Raw genomic sequence first — 17,952 nt, 5'->3', positions numbered from 1 at the left:
ATGCTACATGTTACTTTGTTTTAGTCTATTTATTTCCACTGTTACAAAAACCTTTTATGTCCATCTTTGGTATTTTACGTAAGATGAGCGACCCAGTCCAACTTTCTTCTGTTTTCAATTAAATTTCAACCAACCTTTCATCGCTTTCAAGGCTGCATTTTTCTCTGTTGCTATCAATCCAGATATGCCTGATAAATAGAGAATCCGTTCTCTCAAGGTCGCCTTAACAAGCTTCCAGGAGCAAAGTGTCTGAAGGGGAGAGAGAAAACAAGCGCAGGCCGGGAATGTGCAAGCAGATTAGCAGCATCCGTGCGACAAAGACAGATAGGAGCCTGGACCGGACTTCAGCACTGTTTCTGCTTATTGGTGTTAAGGTCAGACAGTCCTTGTAGTAAGTACACAAACACATACAGTGACGCATAACTGTCACCCTGAAGGAACTATTTGAATGAAAAGGTATCAGGCAAAGATAAAAAAAGAAAAACGTATAAAACTTTAGTTGCAAGTTTATGAGGGTAAATGGATAAGAGTAAGAGGCTCCGAGTGAATAAACAGCATTGTGAAGAAACAAGAAGATTGTGGAAAATGATGGTTTTCAATTTTTGGTTAGCAGTAAAAACCTGAAAAAGTATTTTCCAATGAACCTAGTTGTGCCGCAACAACTGCTATGAAGCATTAATAATAACTAGCAACAAGTCTAATTATTATTATAGAAATTTTGGAAATATTATGCCCCTTTTCCAATGGCTCAATTTGGTCCTCGTCGACTTCACTCGGCCCTCTTTGCGAGCGTTTCCATTACTGTATTTTCCCTAGCTTTTTCCCTGCTCCTGAGCAGGTATGATCAGGGCTGCTAAGGAACGACACGTGACATGAACAGACTGTTGTTTACTCAATGGCAATTGGAAGAGGAGAAATGAGAAGGTTTTCCAAGAGGTACTGCAACGAAAAGATAATGAAAGTTAAGAGCGAACAATATCAAGGACCACAATGGCCGGAGCGAGTCAAACCAAAATATAATTTTACAATTTAAATATTATAAACCGTGTCTGAAGGCTGAAAGAAAAAGGACACATCAGCTTTCTAAATTACATGCAGACAGGGCACACTGTATTTAATAACATTCTCCAATAGGATTTTATGTAAGTGGTCCTGGTCCTGAAGAGGCAAGGCTATCCCAGACCACCACACTCCCACCGCCATGTTTGACTGCCAGTCTGATATAAATTTTTCTAAAACGCTGTTTGTTTGTGTACCCAGCCTCTCGCCCGTAGACTGCTGGAGATAGGCACCAGCTCCCCCGCGACCCACTATGGAATAAGCGGTAGAAAATGACTGACTGCCTGACTGACTGGCTGTTTGTTTCACACCAAATGTACCAGGGAGCACACCTTCTAAATAGTCCCACTTTAAACTTGACAGTCCACTAAATATTTTTCCACAAGTCTTTAAGATGATTTAAGGCAAACTTGACCGTTTTTGGTCAGCAGTGTTTTTGGCCTTTGAATGCTCCCATGGATGCAGTTCTTATCCAGGTTTTCTCTCTTTCTTATTGCTGAATCATGAACACTTACCTTAACTAAAGAAAGTGAGACCTGCAGTGATTTAGATGTTCTTCTGGGACTTTATAAATTAGTCATTAGTCTGCTCTTGGGAGTACGTTTGGTAGGCTGGTCACTCCTGGGAAGGTTCGCCACTGTTCCATGTTTTCTCCTTTTGTGGATAAAGAGTTCCAAAGCCTTAGAAATGACTTTGTAAGTGTTTCCAGACATGTTAAGGGCTTTGTTTCCCATCTGTTCTTGAATTTCTTTAGATCAGGACATGAGATATTTTAACCTACTTCATGCGGTCAGAAGGGTTCTATTTAGGTGATTTCCTAATTCTGCAGGTCAGGCAGTAATCAGGCCTAGCTGTGGCTAGTGAAACTGAAGCAAACAAATGTGGTTAATCACATGAATTCATGATTTAAAAAGGGCCGCAATTATGTTTATCAATAGGGCCATGTTGTTGGGAAAGTTTCTGACCATTAGGAAATAGATTTAACAATATAAAAGTGAAGTTTGTATTCACTCAGATTATCTTTGATTTAAAAAAAAAAGTTTGATAATATGAGACATTTAGGTAAATCTTTAAGTGGATAAATACTTTTTCACAGAGCTGTAGATCCATCCTTCAACTCTCAAAAGCTTTACTGTCCCTGCAGACAGCAAGAATCTCCACAGCCGGATGCTGCCACTGTCATGTTTTACCATGGGGATGGTGTATTCAAAACGACATCAAAGGGCATTTGGTGTACTGCATTTTAATTAGGGTGAGTTTAATGTGCAGGGGATTGAGAACAAAAGTGAAAATCATGTATGAATTTCCTTCCACTTACATTAATGTTTGTGGTTTTTATGTGACCAAATGTTGGAAAGTTTCAGCGATGTGAATACTTCTTCAGTTCTGAAAGACTGCACATGAAAATCTTCTTTCAAAGCAAACAAGTTCTAAAACACTTTTCTCGGAAAATCTTGAGACCTTTTCAATAAAAAGTAAACAACCAAGAAACAAGCAAGACCTTCACACACCGAAACATGCTGGAACACACACACACACTCGCGCAGAGACAGAATGACATGCCTATGCTGTAGACACAATGAGGCGCAATTTGTAAATCAAGACTCAGCAGGAGCAAACAAAGAGCTCGATTATGATGGCCGACGCCACAAGACAGCGAGGCAGGCAAGTGAGAAGAGCCAAACCGTTTTAAATAACCATCCACGATGCCAGGCAACGGGAATAGGGGGTAATTTGATTTCCGGCAGGAGATGCTAACAACACTTAACAACTATGACTATATGAAACTTTGGAGAGGTACAGTGACATCGGGAGAAGGCAGACAGAAAGAACAGGGGAACAGTAAATGTAACCCTGCCAGGTGCAAACTAGACTGCAGGGCTTACGTGACACATTAGAGTAATTAGAGCCGAGGCGGATTTGGCTTCAGTCTGATTAAGGGTGGATACACAATCTTAGTAACTGCACAAAAACAACAACAAAAAACATCTTTGGAGTCTTTTCAGATAGAGGAGAAATGAAACAAGAGCACCGAACCTTTTCAGTTTTAATTAACGTTTCAGGATGGAACAGACTTCTGAGGTGAAAGCAGTTATAAGAAAGGAAAAACACTTAAAGGATGAGGCTGCAATGTAAAACCAGTCCAGCTGGAGTTTTTATCAGGCTGACACAGTTCTAACATCTATAGTTTAAAGAACAAATATAATCCTGTTTTAAATCCTGTCAGATTTCTAAATAACCAAAAAACTTTGCTGCTTTTGTGGCATCTGAACTAACATGGTTCTATTTTTATGGAAGCCCATTTCTGCCACTCTGATGAAAAAAAAAAAAAACTTATCTCATAATTATGACTTAGCTATCTTATTATAATGAGCTAGCTAAGTCATAATTATGACTGGACCCAGCACTTCGGGAGACTGAGACGTTTGTGTCTAAAGAACTGGTGTGGTGCTTGCATACTAAACATGAGGTAGGCTACTGTAATCATACTTTTTTCACATTACAAATTCTTATAGTATTAAATATCGTTTCAATATATTAGATAATCCGTTTTTAGCATGTGGAACAAACCAATGCAAGCAAAAACGAATTAGCCTATCAGATCCTAAAACATAACATTTATACAAAACAGTACATATTATACTATTTTTATTATGCTTGAAGTGTGCTTGAAATTGTTTACGTTTTCAAATTATAAAAAAAAATTGTAAAGCTCCGGTCAGTTTGAACTTCCTTTTGAGTTGGTACAGTCCACCTGAACCATCGGTTTGGCTTCCAGTCAGTCGCCCTTGCAAGCATAAAACACTAGCGAAGCATAGCTGTGTATAACGGTAAGAAACGTGGATTTGTAAATTGAAACTGGATCTGTAACATAAGCTTGCATAGTATAAAGTAATCAATTTGACATATTGACGATTTTAAGTCAAGTTAAGTCAAGTTGATTTGTGTAGCACATTTCAGCAGAAAGGCAGTTTAAAGTGCTTTACATCATAAAATCAACAATCAAGTATTTAACAAAATCATCGAGAAAATATCAATGTAAAGCAAGAAAGTGCTGAATGGCATTGTGAGTGACCAGATGATTAGTGTTTTAGGCAAAATTATAATTTTTTTGCATTACTTTGTTTACATTATATTGGAAACATCTGATAATGGTCTTGTCTCCTTCCTTTCAGTGTATGATCCCAGAATGGATGACCTGGGTGATTTCCTGAGACAAAGGAAGATTCCTGAGGAAACTATCGAGACCAAGTTAAAAGAGAAGGTACTGAAAAAAAAATCTGTGATTCAAAAACAGCAGTTTCTAAGCTTTTTTTTAAGCATTTTTTAAGAAAATATTTTAATCCATATTATATAATCGAACTCAAATTACATGTGATTGTGTTGCCACCTTTGTTTTAAAGTAATTATATTTCACTGTTCTCATTTAGATTGATACCAACGTAATCCAGCTGATGACAGAGTTATTTGCCATCATATGGTGACCGCCTAGCCCTGTTAGGATATTGTAAAAGAAGGGAAAATGGCACCCCAAACAGTCGCAAATCAAAACTGTTTGAGCGCCTGAAATCAAAACTGGGTAAAAGAAGAACTGCTGATGAAGATGGCCGCAGTACGGAACAAGAAGAGAAATCTGATACAACCGTAAAGAAGAACGCTCTGAAGTCAAAGAGAAAAATAGAAATAGGCTGGATGGCTTATAAAGAAGAAAAACAGGCTTTTAAACAAGTAAGAGCAAAAAGGGGTGGTGGAACAAGGAGGGTTGATGTATCAAAGGTTGCTAAAAAAAGAGGTAATCCAAATGGCAGCTGCTCTATTCTTTCCAAATGGAAGAAATAGAGAAGGGGCCCTAGCAGATTATGAGGTAGATCTCAAGGATTATCAAGAAGCAGTTGATGACAAAATCACAGTTGGGTAATTGTATAATGATACAAAACTACCTATTATTAGGTTTTATCTAACCACATGTAAAAAGAAGGATAACCAGTCAAACAGTCAAGATGAAGCTTTGTCTTCACCATTTTTTCAAGATCAAGACTTTTTTCTGAGTCAGCCTTCCTCTTCTGCTTTAAGTGTTGCAACAACCAGTCAATCTACAATACCCAAAACAGTAACTCCTGACTTGATATTTGCTGGAAGCATCACAAATCATGAAAATATTAACTTTTCACCTAATTCCACAGAGCTTAGGGAGGAGGTTTTGGATAGCAGTAACAAAAAGCTGTCAACAAAATATCCATCAGCTTTCAGCTGGTCAAAATGGTCCATCCAAAACTGGGCACATTCACTTCTTAAGGTGCACCACCATCATTATATCCTCTGATTTCCAGTACATGGACCAAGGATAACACAATCAAAACCATTTTCCATCAGAAGGACATCCAAAAGTACCCCAGCACATATGTCAGGAATGCAGATTTGCAGCATCTGTCCTTGTTTCTAAGATTCTGCACAGGTTCAGACCTTTTCCTGGGTAAGATAATTCTTCTTGATTTCACCAAGCCAAGATTCAAGGGTTTCTCAGAAGACCTGTGGCTCACACATGTATCTGTGTCCGTGAGCTGTCAGTCTATTATGACAGCTATCCAGATTTCTGTGCTGAAAGTTTTGGAGTCTAATGTATGGGTCATGGACATCATTTAAAGTTGGTATCATCACAGTTGTGGAAATCCAAAAGGGCAAAAAAAATTAAGGTGGCTATTCAAAGTAACAAATTGTCCATCAACATCAAAACAGACGTTTTGGACGGGGGTCCACATTTTCTTGTTATACTTTCAGATTTTCGGGATAAGATTTGATCTGGGTGACGTTACACCCCCAAACATTCTTCAGATTTAACAGAAAATGGATCATATTTTTGTGCTAGGTGAAGCCTGGTATGTGCAGCAAAACGTTTCAACAAGGCTTTGTTCTCAAACAAAAATAGTATCAATGATTTATAATCTGTCATGTTTTTGCTGCAGAAATTGTGTTGCTTCTATCATAATATATCCAAGTATGAAGTACAAACATAAAAATAGTATATTTTTTTGTTTGTAAGCCAGTGACATTTATACTTTAAAATTTTCAAAATTAGTGTTGGATAAATGACAGAGCACAAAAATATTGAAGCAATTTTTATTTGAATTGCAAAGAGTTCTTGTTGACCTTAGAAGAACTACCTTTAAACCTTTATTAAATCTTATAATATCTGTCAGTTGTCTGTGCCACAAGTTTCATTACATTATTACATTTTATTTATACACAAAGAACCTTACTCAGTTTACCATTTGTAATGTAAGATTATTAGCACATAATTGACATTGTCCACATTATCTCAAAGAAAGATAAAAATATTTATGGCTACCAAATTTTTTTTTTTTTTTGCTCTTTCGCTGTGCAAATGTTTAATTTTTTGGTTGTAAAATATGCAGCATTTAAGGTTAATTACGTAATTGTAGCTTATCTTAATGATTAGGGATACACATGCACAAGTTCTTCATGTTCAGACCTGTCAACATTAAGGGGAGCACTTGTACAGCTAAAAATTGGCATTGAAAAGCCTTGATGCCAAACAACAAAATGTAGTTGACTTTTGTTCTGCCACAGTTAACATGTTGTTACCTGACACATCAAAACATAAGTAATATGAAAATCACTGCAGGACATGTTTAGAAGATCATAGCCACAAAAAACAGTAACGGGAATGGTTTAGTTGAATCTTTTTCTGATAAAACTGTTTTGATACTTGTACTTGTTACATTGCATTCATAATTATATAAAAATATTTTTTCTGAAATTTATTCTTTTTTGCACATTGGATATTGTGTTTCTGTTTTTGTTATGTTTTGGGTTTTTTGTGGAAGGTTATAAACAGGGTATTTTTTGTAATGTTTTACTTCCCCCACCTTCTGTTATGTTAAGCTTATTAAATGTGTGCACACTAAGATGAGTATTTTTGAAGCACTTGTGATTTATTTTTGGGAATGTCAAGAAAATGGACTGTTCTTTGTTGGCAGAATACAAAATAAATGATTTTGAGTGCCATGTAGAATCTGTTTTTGAGTAGCTGTTGCACTGTAAAGAAATTTATTTGGAATCACAAAAAGACTGAAATATAAATGTGAAGAGTAATATGTCATATGCTCTCTTATCAAATAAACAAAACAGTAACAAAATTACAAACAATAACATGTTGATAGGAAAATGTCACAGTAATCTGTTAGGAATAACCTGATTAAAACATTGCTTGTACTTGTAACACCACTGTCCATTTAAGCAATATTCCCCTGAAAAATTAAAGAAAAGGGATAACCATAATATTTTGGCACTACTGAGTCTAGTTTTGAACTAGAGGGTACTATTTTACAGGCATATTACATTAAATACATAGGGATTAATAGGGCGACCTTGACTTCTACTTTGAAGGAAGTTAAAATGTATTAGTCTTTTTAAGTAAAACAGAACAAATCTGTATCACACATGCAATTTAGCCTTATTTCAATGACACATGGTGTTTACACGGGCAATATTTAAATAATATAAGCTTTGTAGTTTTTGTGGAGCAGGGGTGATTTGGAGAATCTATTCCCCCAGTCCATCACTAATCATTTGACGGAGTCTTACATAAAGATTAGTAATTTCGTACACATCATCTGACATTACCAGTTTGCTCTGTCATGAGTTCGGTGCATAAGTGAAACACATCAACATCACAGGGAAAGTCCTTGAAAAGACATTCCTCTAGACATATTTCTAGCTCTGTTTGGCTGGCAGGCTGTAGAAAATTTGGAGCCCCATACAGGTTGGGAACAGCATGCATTAATGTGGGGCGACCGTTCTGAGCCCGAGGATTATTTGTAGATCGTATACGATGGTCATTCCACGCATTGACAACTTCATCCAGCTCCATCTGTATGATTAAGAAAAGAAGAAAAAAATAAAATAGTTATTAGAAAACAATTCTTGTTTTTAAATTATTTATAACTGATTTTATATTTGTGCATTGAAAGCAATAAATAAATTAGTATTACCTGTATTGTTTGTAGGAAGCAAAACTGAATCAGTGATTTGTCCAAAAAGCTGTCAACAAAATAGCCATCAGCTTTCAGTTGGTCAAAATGGTCCATCCAAAACTGGGCACATTCACTTCTTAAGGTGCACCACCATCGTTCTATCCTCTGATTTCCAGTACTCGGACCAAGGATAACACAGTCAAAACCATTTTCCTCCTCGTTGTGCAGATATCTTTGCATCGCCGCAACATGAGTGTTCTCTGTGCCATGATCCACTCTGACCTTTTGTGGACATCCATTGCACTCCATCACAGCATCAATGAAATAGCCAGTAATAATGCGAGGGTCAGTGTTAGTTTAACATGCTTCTAACCAGATCATTTTCCTCGAGAAGCCATCTATGCATCCCTTAATACATATTCCATAAGGCTTCAGTTTGTCATACCCATCAATGTGCCATACATAGTTTGGTCCACGACTGACATACAAGCGTCGTCTCAAGTGATTTCGTGCACGCAGGTCAACCCCATTTGGATCCATCAGGCGCATCATAAGATGTACTGTTTCTCTGTCTGTGACTGTCCCAGAAATCGAACATTTCTGGTGCATCCACCATGCTGTCTACCAGATCCTTGCAGTTGTTGTTCAATGAAAGCGGTCACTTCTGCATCATCTGTCTTGTTTTTTCTCCGCCAAAGGCATTTCTTTTGCAGTCTTCTCTCCAATGCCTGGAAGCTTAATTTAACATTATGGGATTCTTCCAAAACTTTCAAGATTTCAAGATTTGTAAAACCCCTTCTAAATTATTGCTCAATGATGTTATCAACATTCATTTCTTTATATCTAGCCAAGCGTCTCACCTGTCTCCTTACAATGCAAGGGAGCCAATTCAAGCTATCTCATAATTATGAGATATGTTTTTGTGTTTTTGTTTTTTCATCAAAGTGGCGTAAATGGGCTTCCATATTCTATTTTAATACCTATGACTCTTGGAATGGGAGATTATTTGAAGTACTGTTTGTAAACTTTGGTACCTTTTCAATCACCTTCACAATTGTCACAAAATTCCTGTTTCCGTGTTTGGCTTGGCATTTTTGACCCAGTTTAAGAACCACAGTTCAACCTGGATTCAAAGTTGTCCAGAGACCCAACAGTTAACAGGTAGTAATCTTTGAATGAGCGTACATTAAATCAATGAATCAAAAACTGCAATAGTGATGAGTAAAATATTAAAGTCAATTTAAAATAATCAAACGTACCAAGTGTGATTTTATTAAGCATTTATTCTTCTGAAAATATAAGATGAAACATTTTAAACTCAATTTTCATTTTTAATAACTATCCCAACCTGAGAAATGATAAAAGCAAATGTTGTACTTTTTCAACTGATGAGTCAAAGTCATAATTTACTGTAAGGAATGTGGTATGCAGTTACTCTATGTGACTCCAACAAATATCTGACAGGAGGAGGTCACGTATCATTATTTGGTTTCATGAGATATTATGATATTCCATAAAAGTGGACATCTCCAAACAGGGATTCAAATCAATTGATGGAATCGTGTGTATATATATAATCCTTATAAAAATATTCTACAATTACAAGGCTTTTTTGGGATCTTTTATGTCCATAATCCATCATAACACTTCACCACCATAAGAAATCAATGGTCAAACAGATGTAATTAAACTCCTCAGCAACATAAATAACTTAAAGTTGTGAAGTTTAGACTTAGCCTTTATCACACATCATATTCAAATATAATTATATTGAAATTATTGCAGAAGAAAAGCTGTGATACCATAAACAAAACATGAAATAAGCACTACATCACCTTAGTTACCAAATGGCATCAAAATCAGCGTTTAGTGCTTTAATAGCACTAAGGAATCAAGGCTAACCACTTGTTTCACATCTGCTACTGATCAAATTGGAATTTACCTGAAAATAATCCTACTACATAATTTTAAAAAAGACAAGTAGAGTTGCATTTTTGTGTTATGAACAGTAACTGTATGAAAGAGCCCAACAGATAAAATGCAATGACCTTACGTTCCTTGTTTACATAGTAAGAAAAAGAAAATGCGCTGCAAAACTCTTTACCAGCCTTTAAGCAGGTTTTTCTCCCAGGATATTCCAATCAACCCTGGCCTGTTTCCCTGTCCCTGCCGAAGAATATCATCCCCACAGCATGACGCTGCCACCATGTGTCTTGGTGGAGATGCCGTCTGCAGGCGGATGAGAAGGATTTTCCACCACACAGCGTTTGGCAATGAGGGTCAAAAGTTTAGTTTTGGTCTCATCTAAGCACCTTGTTCAACTTGTTTATTATGCCCCCTTGTAGCAAACATTATATGGGACCTTCTAGGGTTTTCTTTTCCCAACAATGGCTTTCATCTTGCCACTCTTCCATATAGGCCAGATATATGGAGTGCCGGGCTATTACTTTGAATACGTGGTATTAGTCAGTCACATAGTTTCCCACCAGATCTGTCAATCTCTGCAACTCCTCCGGAGTTACCAAAGGCCTTTTGGCTGCTTCTCTGATAAGCAATTGCACAGCCATGTCGTTGTTGGTTTGCAATTGCTCTCAAATCTTTCCACTCTTGGATAATGTGGAAAGATTCAAAGGGTATGAATACTTTTGGAAGGCACTGCAGATAGAGTAGTGTAGTAGAAGCTAGATCTCCAAGCATTAACAATACTAATATCTCTAAAACGTCATCGGGTATTCTGTGTTTCTGTAAGTTTTATGTGTTTGTTTTTACCTGCGGTGGCCGTTCTGGGATCGGTTCGTTGCGGAGTGCTTGTAGGGCTTTCATGGCGGCATTGTGCCTCGCTGCTTGGCGGGTGCGTCCTTCCCCAATGAACTCACGACTACCCACAGAGAGCTGCACATAGAAGATCTTAGGAACAGGATAATGGTACCTAAAATACACAGAACAGCAATAAAATTAGGCCTAACATTATGTTTTTAATCTTAGATTTAGTAGGATGTCTCTGTAAGAGGTAAAACAGGGAAGAAAGAAGTTCCAACACAGCTATCAATTCAGTGAGTTTACAGCGTTCCCAATTTAAAGGCCTACCACTTCATCAGGGTCAATTACTACACAATGGTCTATTGGTCCAGCTATCTGAGTAATGTCTTGCTATTGAATCTCAGTTCATGGATGCAAAACAAAGCACAGAGACATATATCCTCTACGCTTTCTTCTCGCCCCAAACATAGATTATGCGCTCTTTCACTGGGCCTTGACAAAGTAGGACTGAACTGTCAACGGGCAGATTTAAAGGTCTGTGTGCGCGATACCCCTCCCCGCCGGGTCAGTAGGAGAAGAGCTAAGAATGTCTGTTGAACTGGGGAAAAGGAAAGAAAAATAGTGGGAAAACTAATAAGTGAGGAAACCAAAGATTTTAATATCCTTCTCCCTGTCTGCTTTAATCACTGCAAAGATTCACTTATATTCACAAGCACATGCAGACACTCCATATGTGGTCGACACAAGCTGGGATTTATGGAAATATGTCTCAATTCATGTCTGGTTCCCAGACTGTTTTGCGTATTTTGATGTTTGGCAGTGCGTTTCTATTCACAGAATGGAAATTTTAAGATAGAGCTCATTTCACTACAAGTTTATATAAAAGTGTCCACTACAACACCCTGCTTGGCACTGCCGTGAAGCTGCACTTTACCAGAGTTCATGAAATCATGAGTAAAGACATGCATTAAAAGATTTGAATGCTAGAAATCTATGCGGTTGCTTTTGTAACAAATCACACATATGCTCCTCATTAGATAAAGAAAAATTAAGTTAGGATAATCATAACCCAAAAATCCCTTTTTGATAGGTACAAAAACAATCTAAAAGTAGACATAAATCTTTTTAACAGCTGAGATTAAATGCTAGAATCTATCTAATCTTAACAGGGAACCCTTCCCATCAGTCATCATTCCTTCATGCTACATTTTATTAACCCATTCGAGGGCTAACCAAGCGTACACCAATCGATCTAATAAAAAGCATTGTAATCAGATGGATCTGATGGTGTATGGTTCCGATTTCCACATGGCCTTAGCTGTGTAAGGTCAATGACAACCGTCATTAAATTAAAAGTTGCTTTACATTTGATGATGGGTTCTGGTAAGGCACATATAAAGATTTGTAGGAACCACCCAAAAAATGTTTCAAGCCATCATTTGTGACTTTGGCAAGCAGTTTTGGATTAAATATAGCACATTGAAACTGAGTTAATGTTTGTGCTTGGTTTGAACATCTAGATGCCTAAAGGCATTAAGATGCTACCATGTGATTGGCTGATTAACTGAACTAGTGTACCTAATAAAGTGGCAGGTGACTGTACACACACTTCTGAGAGCAGGTTATAGAAATTGTTGGACAAATAATTATTGATATACCTATAATCTCCAATCACAAAAAAATTGTTTCTACCGGTATGTTTTGCTAAATCATGTTTTTTTTGCTTTTTTATTTTCATACTTTTCTATCACTCTAATAGATTTAATAATAGATAGAATAAATTTTACTTTGTATATTGTGATTCTAGGCAACAAGTATATATATTACCCAAAATCTGTAAGATTCATTAAAAATACATGATAAATGTTTCAATTCAATTCAATTCAGTTTATTTATATAGCGCCAATTCACAACACATTGTCTCAAGGCACTTCACAACAGTCAGGTACATATATTCCAATTAATCCTAACCATTGAACAGTACAGTCAGATTCAGTTATTTATTCAAATTGGATAAAAAGTTTTTCTGTCTAAGGAAACCCAGCAAATTGCATCGAGTCAGTGACTTGCAGCATTCACTCCTCCTGGATGAGCATGTAGAGACAGTGGACAGTCACTGGCGTTGACTTTGCAGCAATCCCTCATACTGAGCATGCATGTAGCGACAGTGGAGAGGAAAAACTTCCTTTTAACAGGAAGAAACCTCCAGCAGAACCAGGCTCAGTGTGAGCGGCCATCTGCCACGACCGACTCGGGGTTTGAGAGAACAGAGCAGAGACACAAAGAGAACAAAGAAGCACTGATTCAGGAGTACTTTCTATGGGAAGGAAAAGTAAATGTTAATGGATGTAGCTCCTTTAGTCGTTTCACCTAGAAAGAAAGAACAGATAAACTCTGAGCCAGTTTTCAAGGTCAGAGTCTGAAAGAGAGCACATAGAGTTAGTCACAGTAAAAGCTCAGTCAATTTCCATGTCTAGGAGAGAAAAAGGGTTAAACACTAAAAGACAGGGCTATGTGGATCATCAGTAGAGGGTGAGCATTAAGTTGTTGCCAGCAGAAGCTCGGACGATTCCCCTCTCCAGAAAGGTGTCACAGGTAGACACAGAGTCAGGCCAGGTGTAGCTTCTAGGAAGAGAAAAGAGAGAACATAAAGTTAAAAGCTGAAATAACTGCAAATAATGCAAAATTGGAGAGTAGTGTGAGAATGTAGCGAAGGGGGTGATAGTGGTCGTTATGTCCTCCAGCAGCCTAAGCCTATAGCAGCATAACTACACAGATAGTTTCAGTTCAGATTATTTAGTTAAACGACACTTATTTACAACAATGTCGTCTCAAGGAACCCCACAAAGGGTCCCACTGATGGTCATTGTTATACTAAAAACCACAAGGATAGGGATACCTCCCTCTGTCAGACTGATCACAACCATTGGAAATAGAAGGAGTCATACAGGTAGCAGAAATGGAGGGTGTGTTTGCACCTCAACCATAACTGAGCCGGTTTAGGCTAAACCTGACTCCCCCTTACTCCATCCAACAGGGAGGGAGGAAGATGGAGGTAAAAAATAAGGAAGATAGCTCAGGATAACCTAAGCCACTCTAACTATAAGCTTTATCAAAAAGGAATGTTTTAAGCCTAGCCTTAAAAGTAGACAGGGTGTCTGCCTCACGGACCAAAACCGGGAGCTGGTTCCACAGGAGAGGAGCTCGATAACTAAAGGATCTGCCTCCCATTCTACTTCTAGAGACTCTAGGAACCACCAGTAAACCTGCAGTCTGAGAACGAAGTGCTCTGTTAGGAACGTATGGACCAATCAGATCTCTGATCTATGATGGAGCTACATCATTAAGAGCTTTATATATGAGGAGGATAATTTTAAATTCTATTCTGGATTTAACAGGGAGCCAATGAAGGGAAGCTAAAATAGGAGAAATATGATCTCTCTTTTTAATTTTCATCAGAACTCTTGCTGCAGTATTTTGAATCAGCTGAAGGCTTTTAACTGCATTTTGTGGACATCCTGATAGTAAAGAATTACAATAGTCCAGCCTTGAAGTAACAAATGCATGGACTAGTTTTTCAGCGTCACTCCTGGACAGGATATTTCTAATTTTGGCAATGTTCCGGAGGTGAAAGAAGGAAATCCAAGAAACCTGTTTAATATGGGATTTAAATGACATGTCCTGGTCAAAAATAACACCAAGGTTTTTTACTTTATTACCGGAGGTCAATTTAGTGCCATCCAGGTTAAGCGATTGACTAAGCAGTTTCTTTTTTAAAGACTCTGGTCCAAAGACGACAACTTCTGTCTTGTCTGAATTTAGAAGCAGAAAATTTAAAGTCATCCAAGTTTTTATATCTTCAAGACATGCTTGTAGTCTATCTAACTGGTTGGGCTCATCAGGATTTATGGATAAGTAAAGCTGAGTATCATCGGTGTAACAGTGAAAATGTATCCTATGCTGTCTGATAATTTGACCTATTGGAAGCATATATATAATGAAGAGAATTTGCCCAAGTACTGAACCCTGTGGTACTCCACAATTAACCCTGGAGTTTAAAGATGATTTATCATTTACATTTATCATCTGTTCAAAACATAGTGAGATAGTTCACTTCTCGATGTTATAATTAATGCTTTACTAAGTTTGCAAGCATTACTAAAAGTAGTACATATGTCTATTGAATAAATATGAATATTTATATTATATGACAATTTGTGGCTGATTATCAGCATTCATATCTAAAATCAGCTCTAAATTTGCGTTATTTTCTACACATCCTCTCTTCCTCCTAATGTCTTTACTTAAAGTCTGATTTAACCAAGCTGAAAATAAAAGTAATCAGCATAATACTCCTATAATTCTAGCCGGCCCTTCTCCAGGCCACAGCCCTCATCTCATGCGTCTGCTCTTAACTCATGGCCACAGGAGTCTTCCCTGGGTGGGGGCCTGCCTGGGCCTCGCACGTCAAGCGTGGCCCCAGGTTCTCAGAGGACATGCCAAGTGCAACACTGGCTCCGGCGAACTGCTCTGAGCTGAGATGGGAGCAGCTGGGGCTGCGGCGCCGAGTACAGGTGCAGAGAGGAAGAGAGGAGAGAGGCATAAGAATGACGGAGAAGGACACGAAGGAGAAAAGGGAAGAAACGAATGAGAGACGAGAGAGCGGGAGGGGGACCCGTGGGAGACCCGACTCCACAACGTGGGAAAGTAGTAGCTTACACACAAGCAAGTAAGCCAAGAGTGTAGGCCAGCACACATGCACACATCAAAATCACGTAGACCGAAAACACAGGAAAAAACCTCATTAGTGTTCTGTGACCACGTCTGCCTGTTCTGCGTGATCATTATTATTTTTGTTAGAGGTCCTAAAACGCTAATGAAATTAGATCAGGACACCTGCTGCTAGAATATGGAGACGGCTCACAGCGAAAGGAAAAATGTTTATACAGACACAGAACTGCATCTGTTTAAAGCGCCTTTCAGTTTTAGTCAGCTTTGAGTCAAAGACGAAATGATACCCGAACTCCATCAAATGATAAACCATCATCATTTAGAAGTAATTAAGCTGTGAGTAAGTAAGCAAGCTAGCTTAAGGGAAGGCCAAACCTTCCCTACAGCTTGCCTTTCATGTGGGCCTTGGTAGCGAAGGTTACCGTTTCATTTTAATCACTAAAAGAGCCATGTGTGAACATACACAGACACATCTCTAAGGCCCACACACAGCCCTACTGGGAAATACAAGTTTTGTTGTTGCAATCACTGCTATGAATGACATTTCAGCTGGAAACCATTTATTTCAGTGGCATGAAACCTTCCCTTCTAAATCCCTGTGCAGAAAAAAATAAAAGCTCTTCTTGAACTAAACAACTTAGCTGTAATTCATTTTTCTTGACAGTGGGATTATTTTACAATATTTGGAGTATTTATTTATTATGTCACAAGATGAAGCGATTAGCCCAACATTTTGACTGACTGCATGTTGCTGCTGACCACAGTGAGTCGCCTTTTTGACAAAACACTTCAAGGTGGGATTTAGGCACCTTTTAGCCATCTCCATGTGTTTGTGATAGGACCCCTAGTCACAAGCATGCATTGGCTGACTTGTTTAGGGGCGAGTCGGCTTCACAGGTTAAGAGAAAGAAATAGTGCTGGTTTTGACCAGCCAGCAGCAGAATTTACAAGCGTAAACATTACTGAAGTCATTTTCGATGAGGAGATTAAGAAGGTTAGATTCATAATTTTAATTTGAACCTTTTGCTTGGCTACAGCGGCATCATTACATCGAGTTCGTCCACCATTATTTTTTTTAAAAGAACAACATAGAGAGACTTACCTAATTATGGTGGTGATGTTAATGCAGCATCACACCTCCAGTGTTTCTGCTGTCGGCTATGTATTTTTTGTACGCTCACACCTGTGTGCAGTATCGCTCTCCACTAGTGATTTGTGAATGGTCAGAGAGAGCCGAGAGCTTTTCTTCACAGGGTTTATGACAGAAATGTTTTGTGAAAGAGGCTACTGAGTGGCAGAAACGACAAACAGAAAGCTCATCTCTGCTTCAAAACAACAATTGTGTGGGAGACACCCGAGCTCAGGGTAGCAGAACGCTTTAACACTAGCCAACACTTGGAATGTTTAAATACTTTTCTTTATGAACCAGGAAAACAACTCTATATGCAAGTTTTGTTCAAACATTATTAAATCCTAACGTCAACAGAACTTATGAGCTGATATATCAATATGTCATATCACCAAAGAGAGAAGGCGAGCCAGCTTTTGTGTGGTGTTTTTGCCAACTCATCCCTTTGCAAAGATCCTCAGCAGAAGCAAGATGCATGCTTACTGTGGGGTTTTTACAGCTTTCTCTAGGAAACAAACAAAAAAGATTTGTGTGTTTTAAGTGAACTGTTGTTAGAACATTTCAGCAACTTTCTTAAACTCAATTAACCCTGTGTTGAAGCAGAGAAGGCTATTCATCAGTTGTAAACGTCAGGTGCTCTTAAAGAAAAAACACCCCACAAAGCATGCTCGATATTATTTTAAACACAGCTTTGTAATACTGATAAAATTAGGTATACTAAGTTCAAATCCTATTACTGAACTTTCCTTAGACTGTTTCTTTACATTTAGAATAATAGTGGGTGCTCCATTTTTTAATATATATACAGACACCAGAAACAGATTTTTTAAAGATTTGCAAAAATAATGAGTCAAAGAAATATTCCATTCAAATGTATCTTTTATTGGTTGAACTGCTAAAATTTAGCAAACCACATATTTAGATAGGTTGCAAAACTGAGAAAAAAAATCAAATCTGCAAATCTTTTGCAGTATATTAGTCTTTATAGAAATAGTATTTCATATTTGCAAGTGGACGAGCTTGGATGTATGAAATTATTATCATGTGCCTTAACACTGTAGATTTTCTTAATCTTGCACAGATATAGATAGGAACACCTTTGCTTTGTTGCTTGAATCAAGATTTTGGTACGGGTTGCACAAGATATTAATATTTGGCATCTAAGCCATGAAACAATAGACCCCACCTGCATTCCTTCAACACTTCAGGGTGGTGGTCGTGGGTGTTAGGCTGTGGGGAATGTTTTCCTGGCAAATCCTGGGCCCCTTGAACCCAATC

At 37.9% G+C, this 17,952-nt stretch overlaps 1 protein-coding gene and 2 long non-coding RNA genes across 3 annotated transcripts in view; 1 reads left to right on the top strand and 2 right to left on the bottom strand.

Moving 5' to 3' along the window:
- The window catches only part of stau2 (staufen double-stranded RNA binding protein 2), a 126,187-nt gene that overhangs the window by 87,388 nt on the left and 20,847 nt on the right, over positions 1 to 17,952 (bottom strand). The window contains exon 6 of the mRNA XM_047350369.1: positions 10,824 to 10,983. Within this exon, the coding sequence (XP_047206325.1) occupies positions 10,824 to 10,983 (160 nt within the window). The remainder of the gene's footprint in view (positions 1 to 10,823; positions 10,984 to 17,952) is intronic.
- On the top strand, positions 204 to 6,029 carry LOC124858357. Its single transcript, XR_007035810.1, has 3 exons — positions 204 to 374; positions 4,236 to 4,324; positions 4,491 to 6,029. It is a non-coding gene; the product is annotated as an uncharacterized LOC124858357 (long non-coding RNA).
- Positions 6,164 to 9,226, bottom strand: LOC124858358. The gene is made up of 2 exons (XR_007035811.1): positions 8,073 to 9,226; positions 6,164 to 7,951 (listed from the first exon to the last, which is right to left on the bottom strand). It is a non-coding gene; the product is annotated as an uncharacterized LOC124858358 (long non-coding RNA).

Source organism: Girardinichthys multiradiatus, chromosome 21 (assembly GCF_021462225.1).
Source record: "Girardinichthys multiradiatus isolate DD_20200921_A chromosome 21, DD_fGirMul_XY1, whole genome shotgun sequence".
Classification (NCBI taxonomy): Eukaryota; Metazoa; Chordata; class Actinopteri; order Cyprinodontiformes; family Goodeidae; genus Girardinichthys; species Girardinichthys multiradiatus.
Note: the sequence above shows the minus strand (reverse complement) of the source record. Positions and strands in the feature narration are given on the sequence as shown.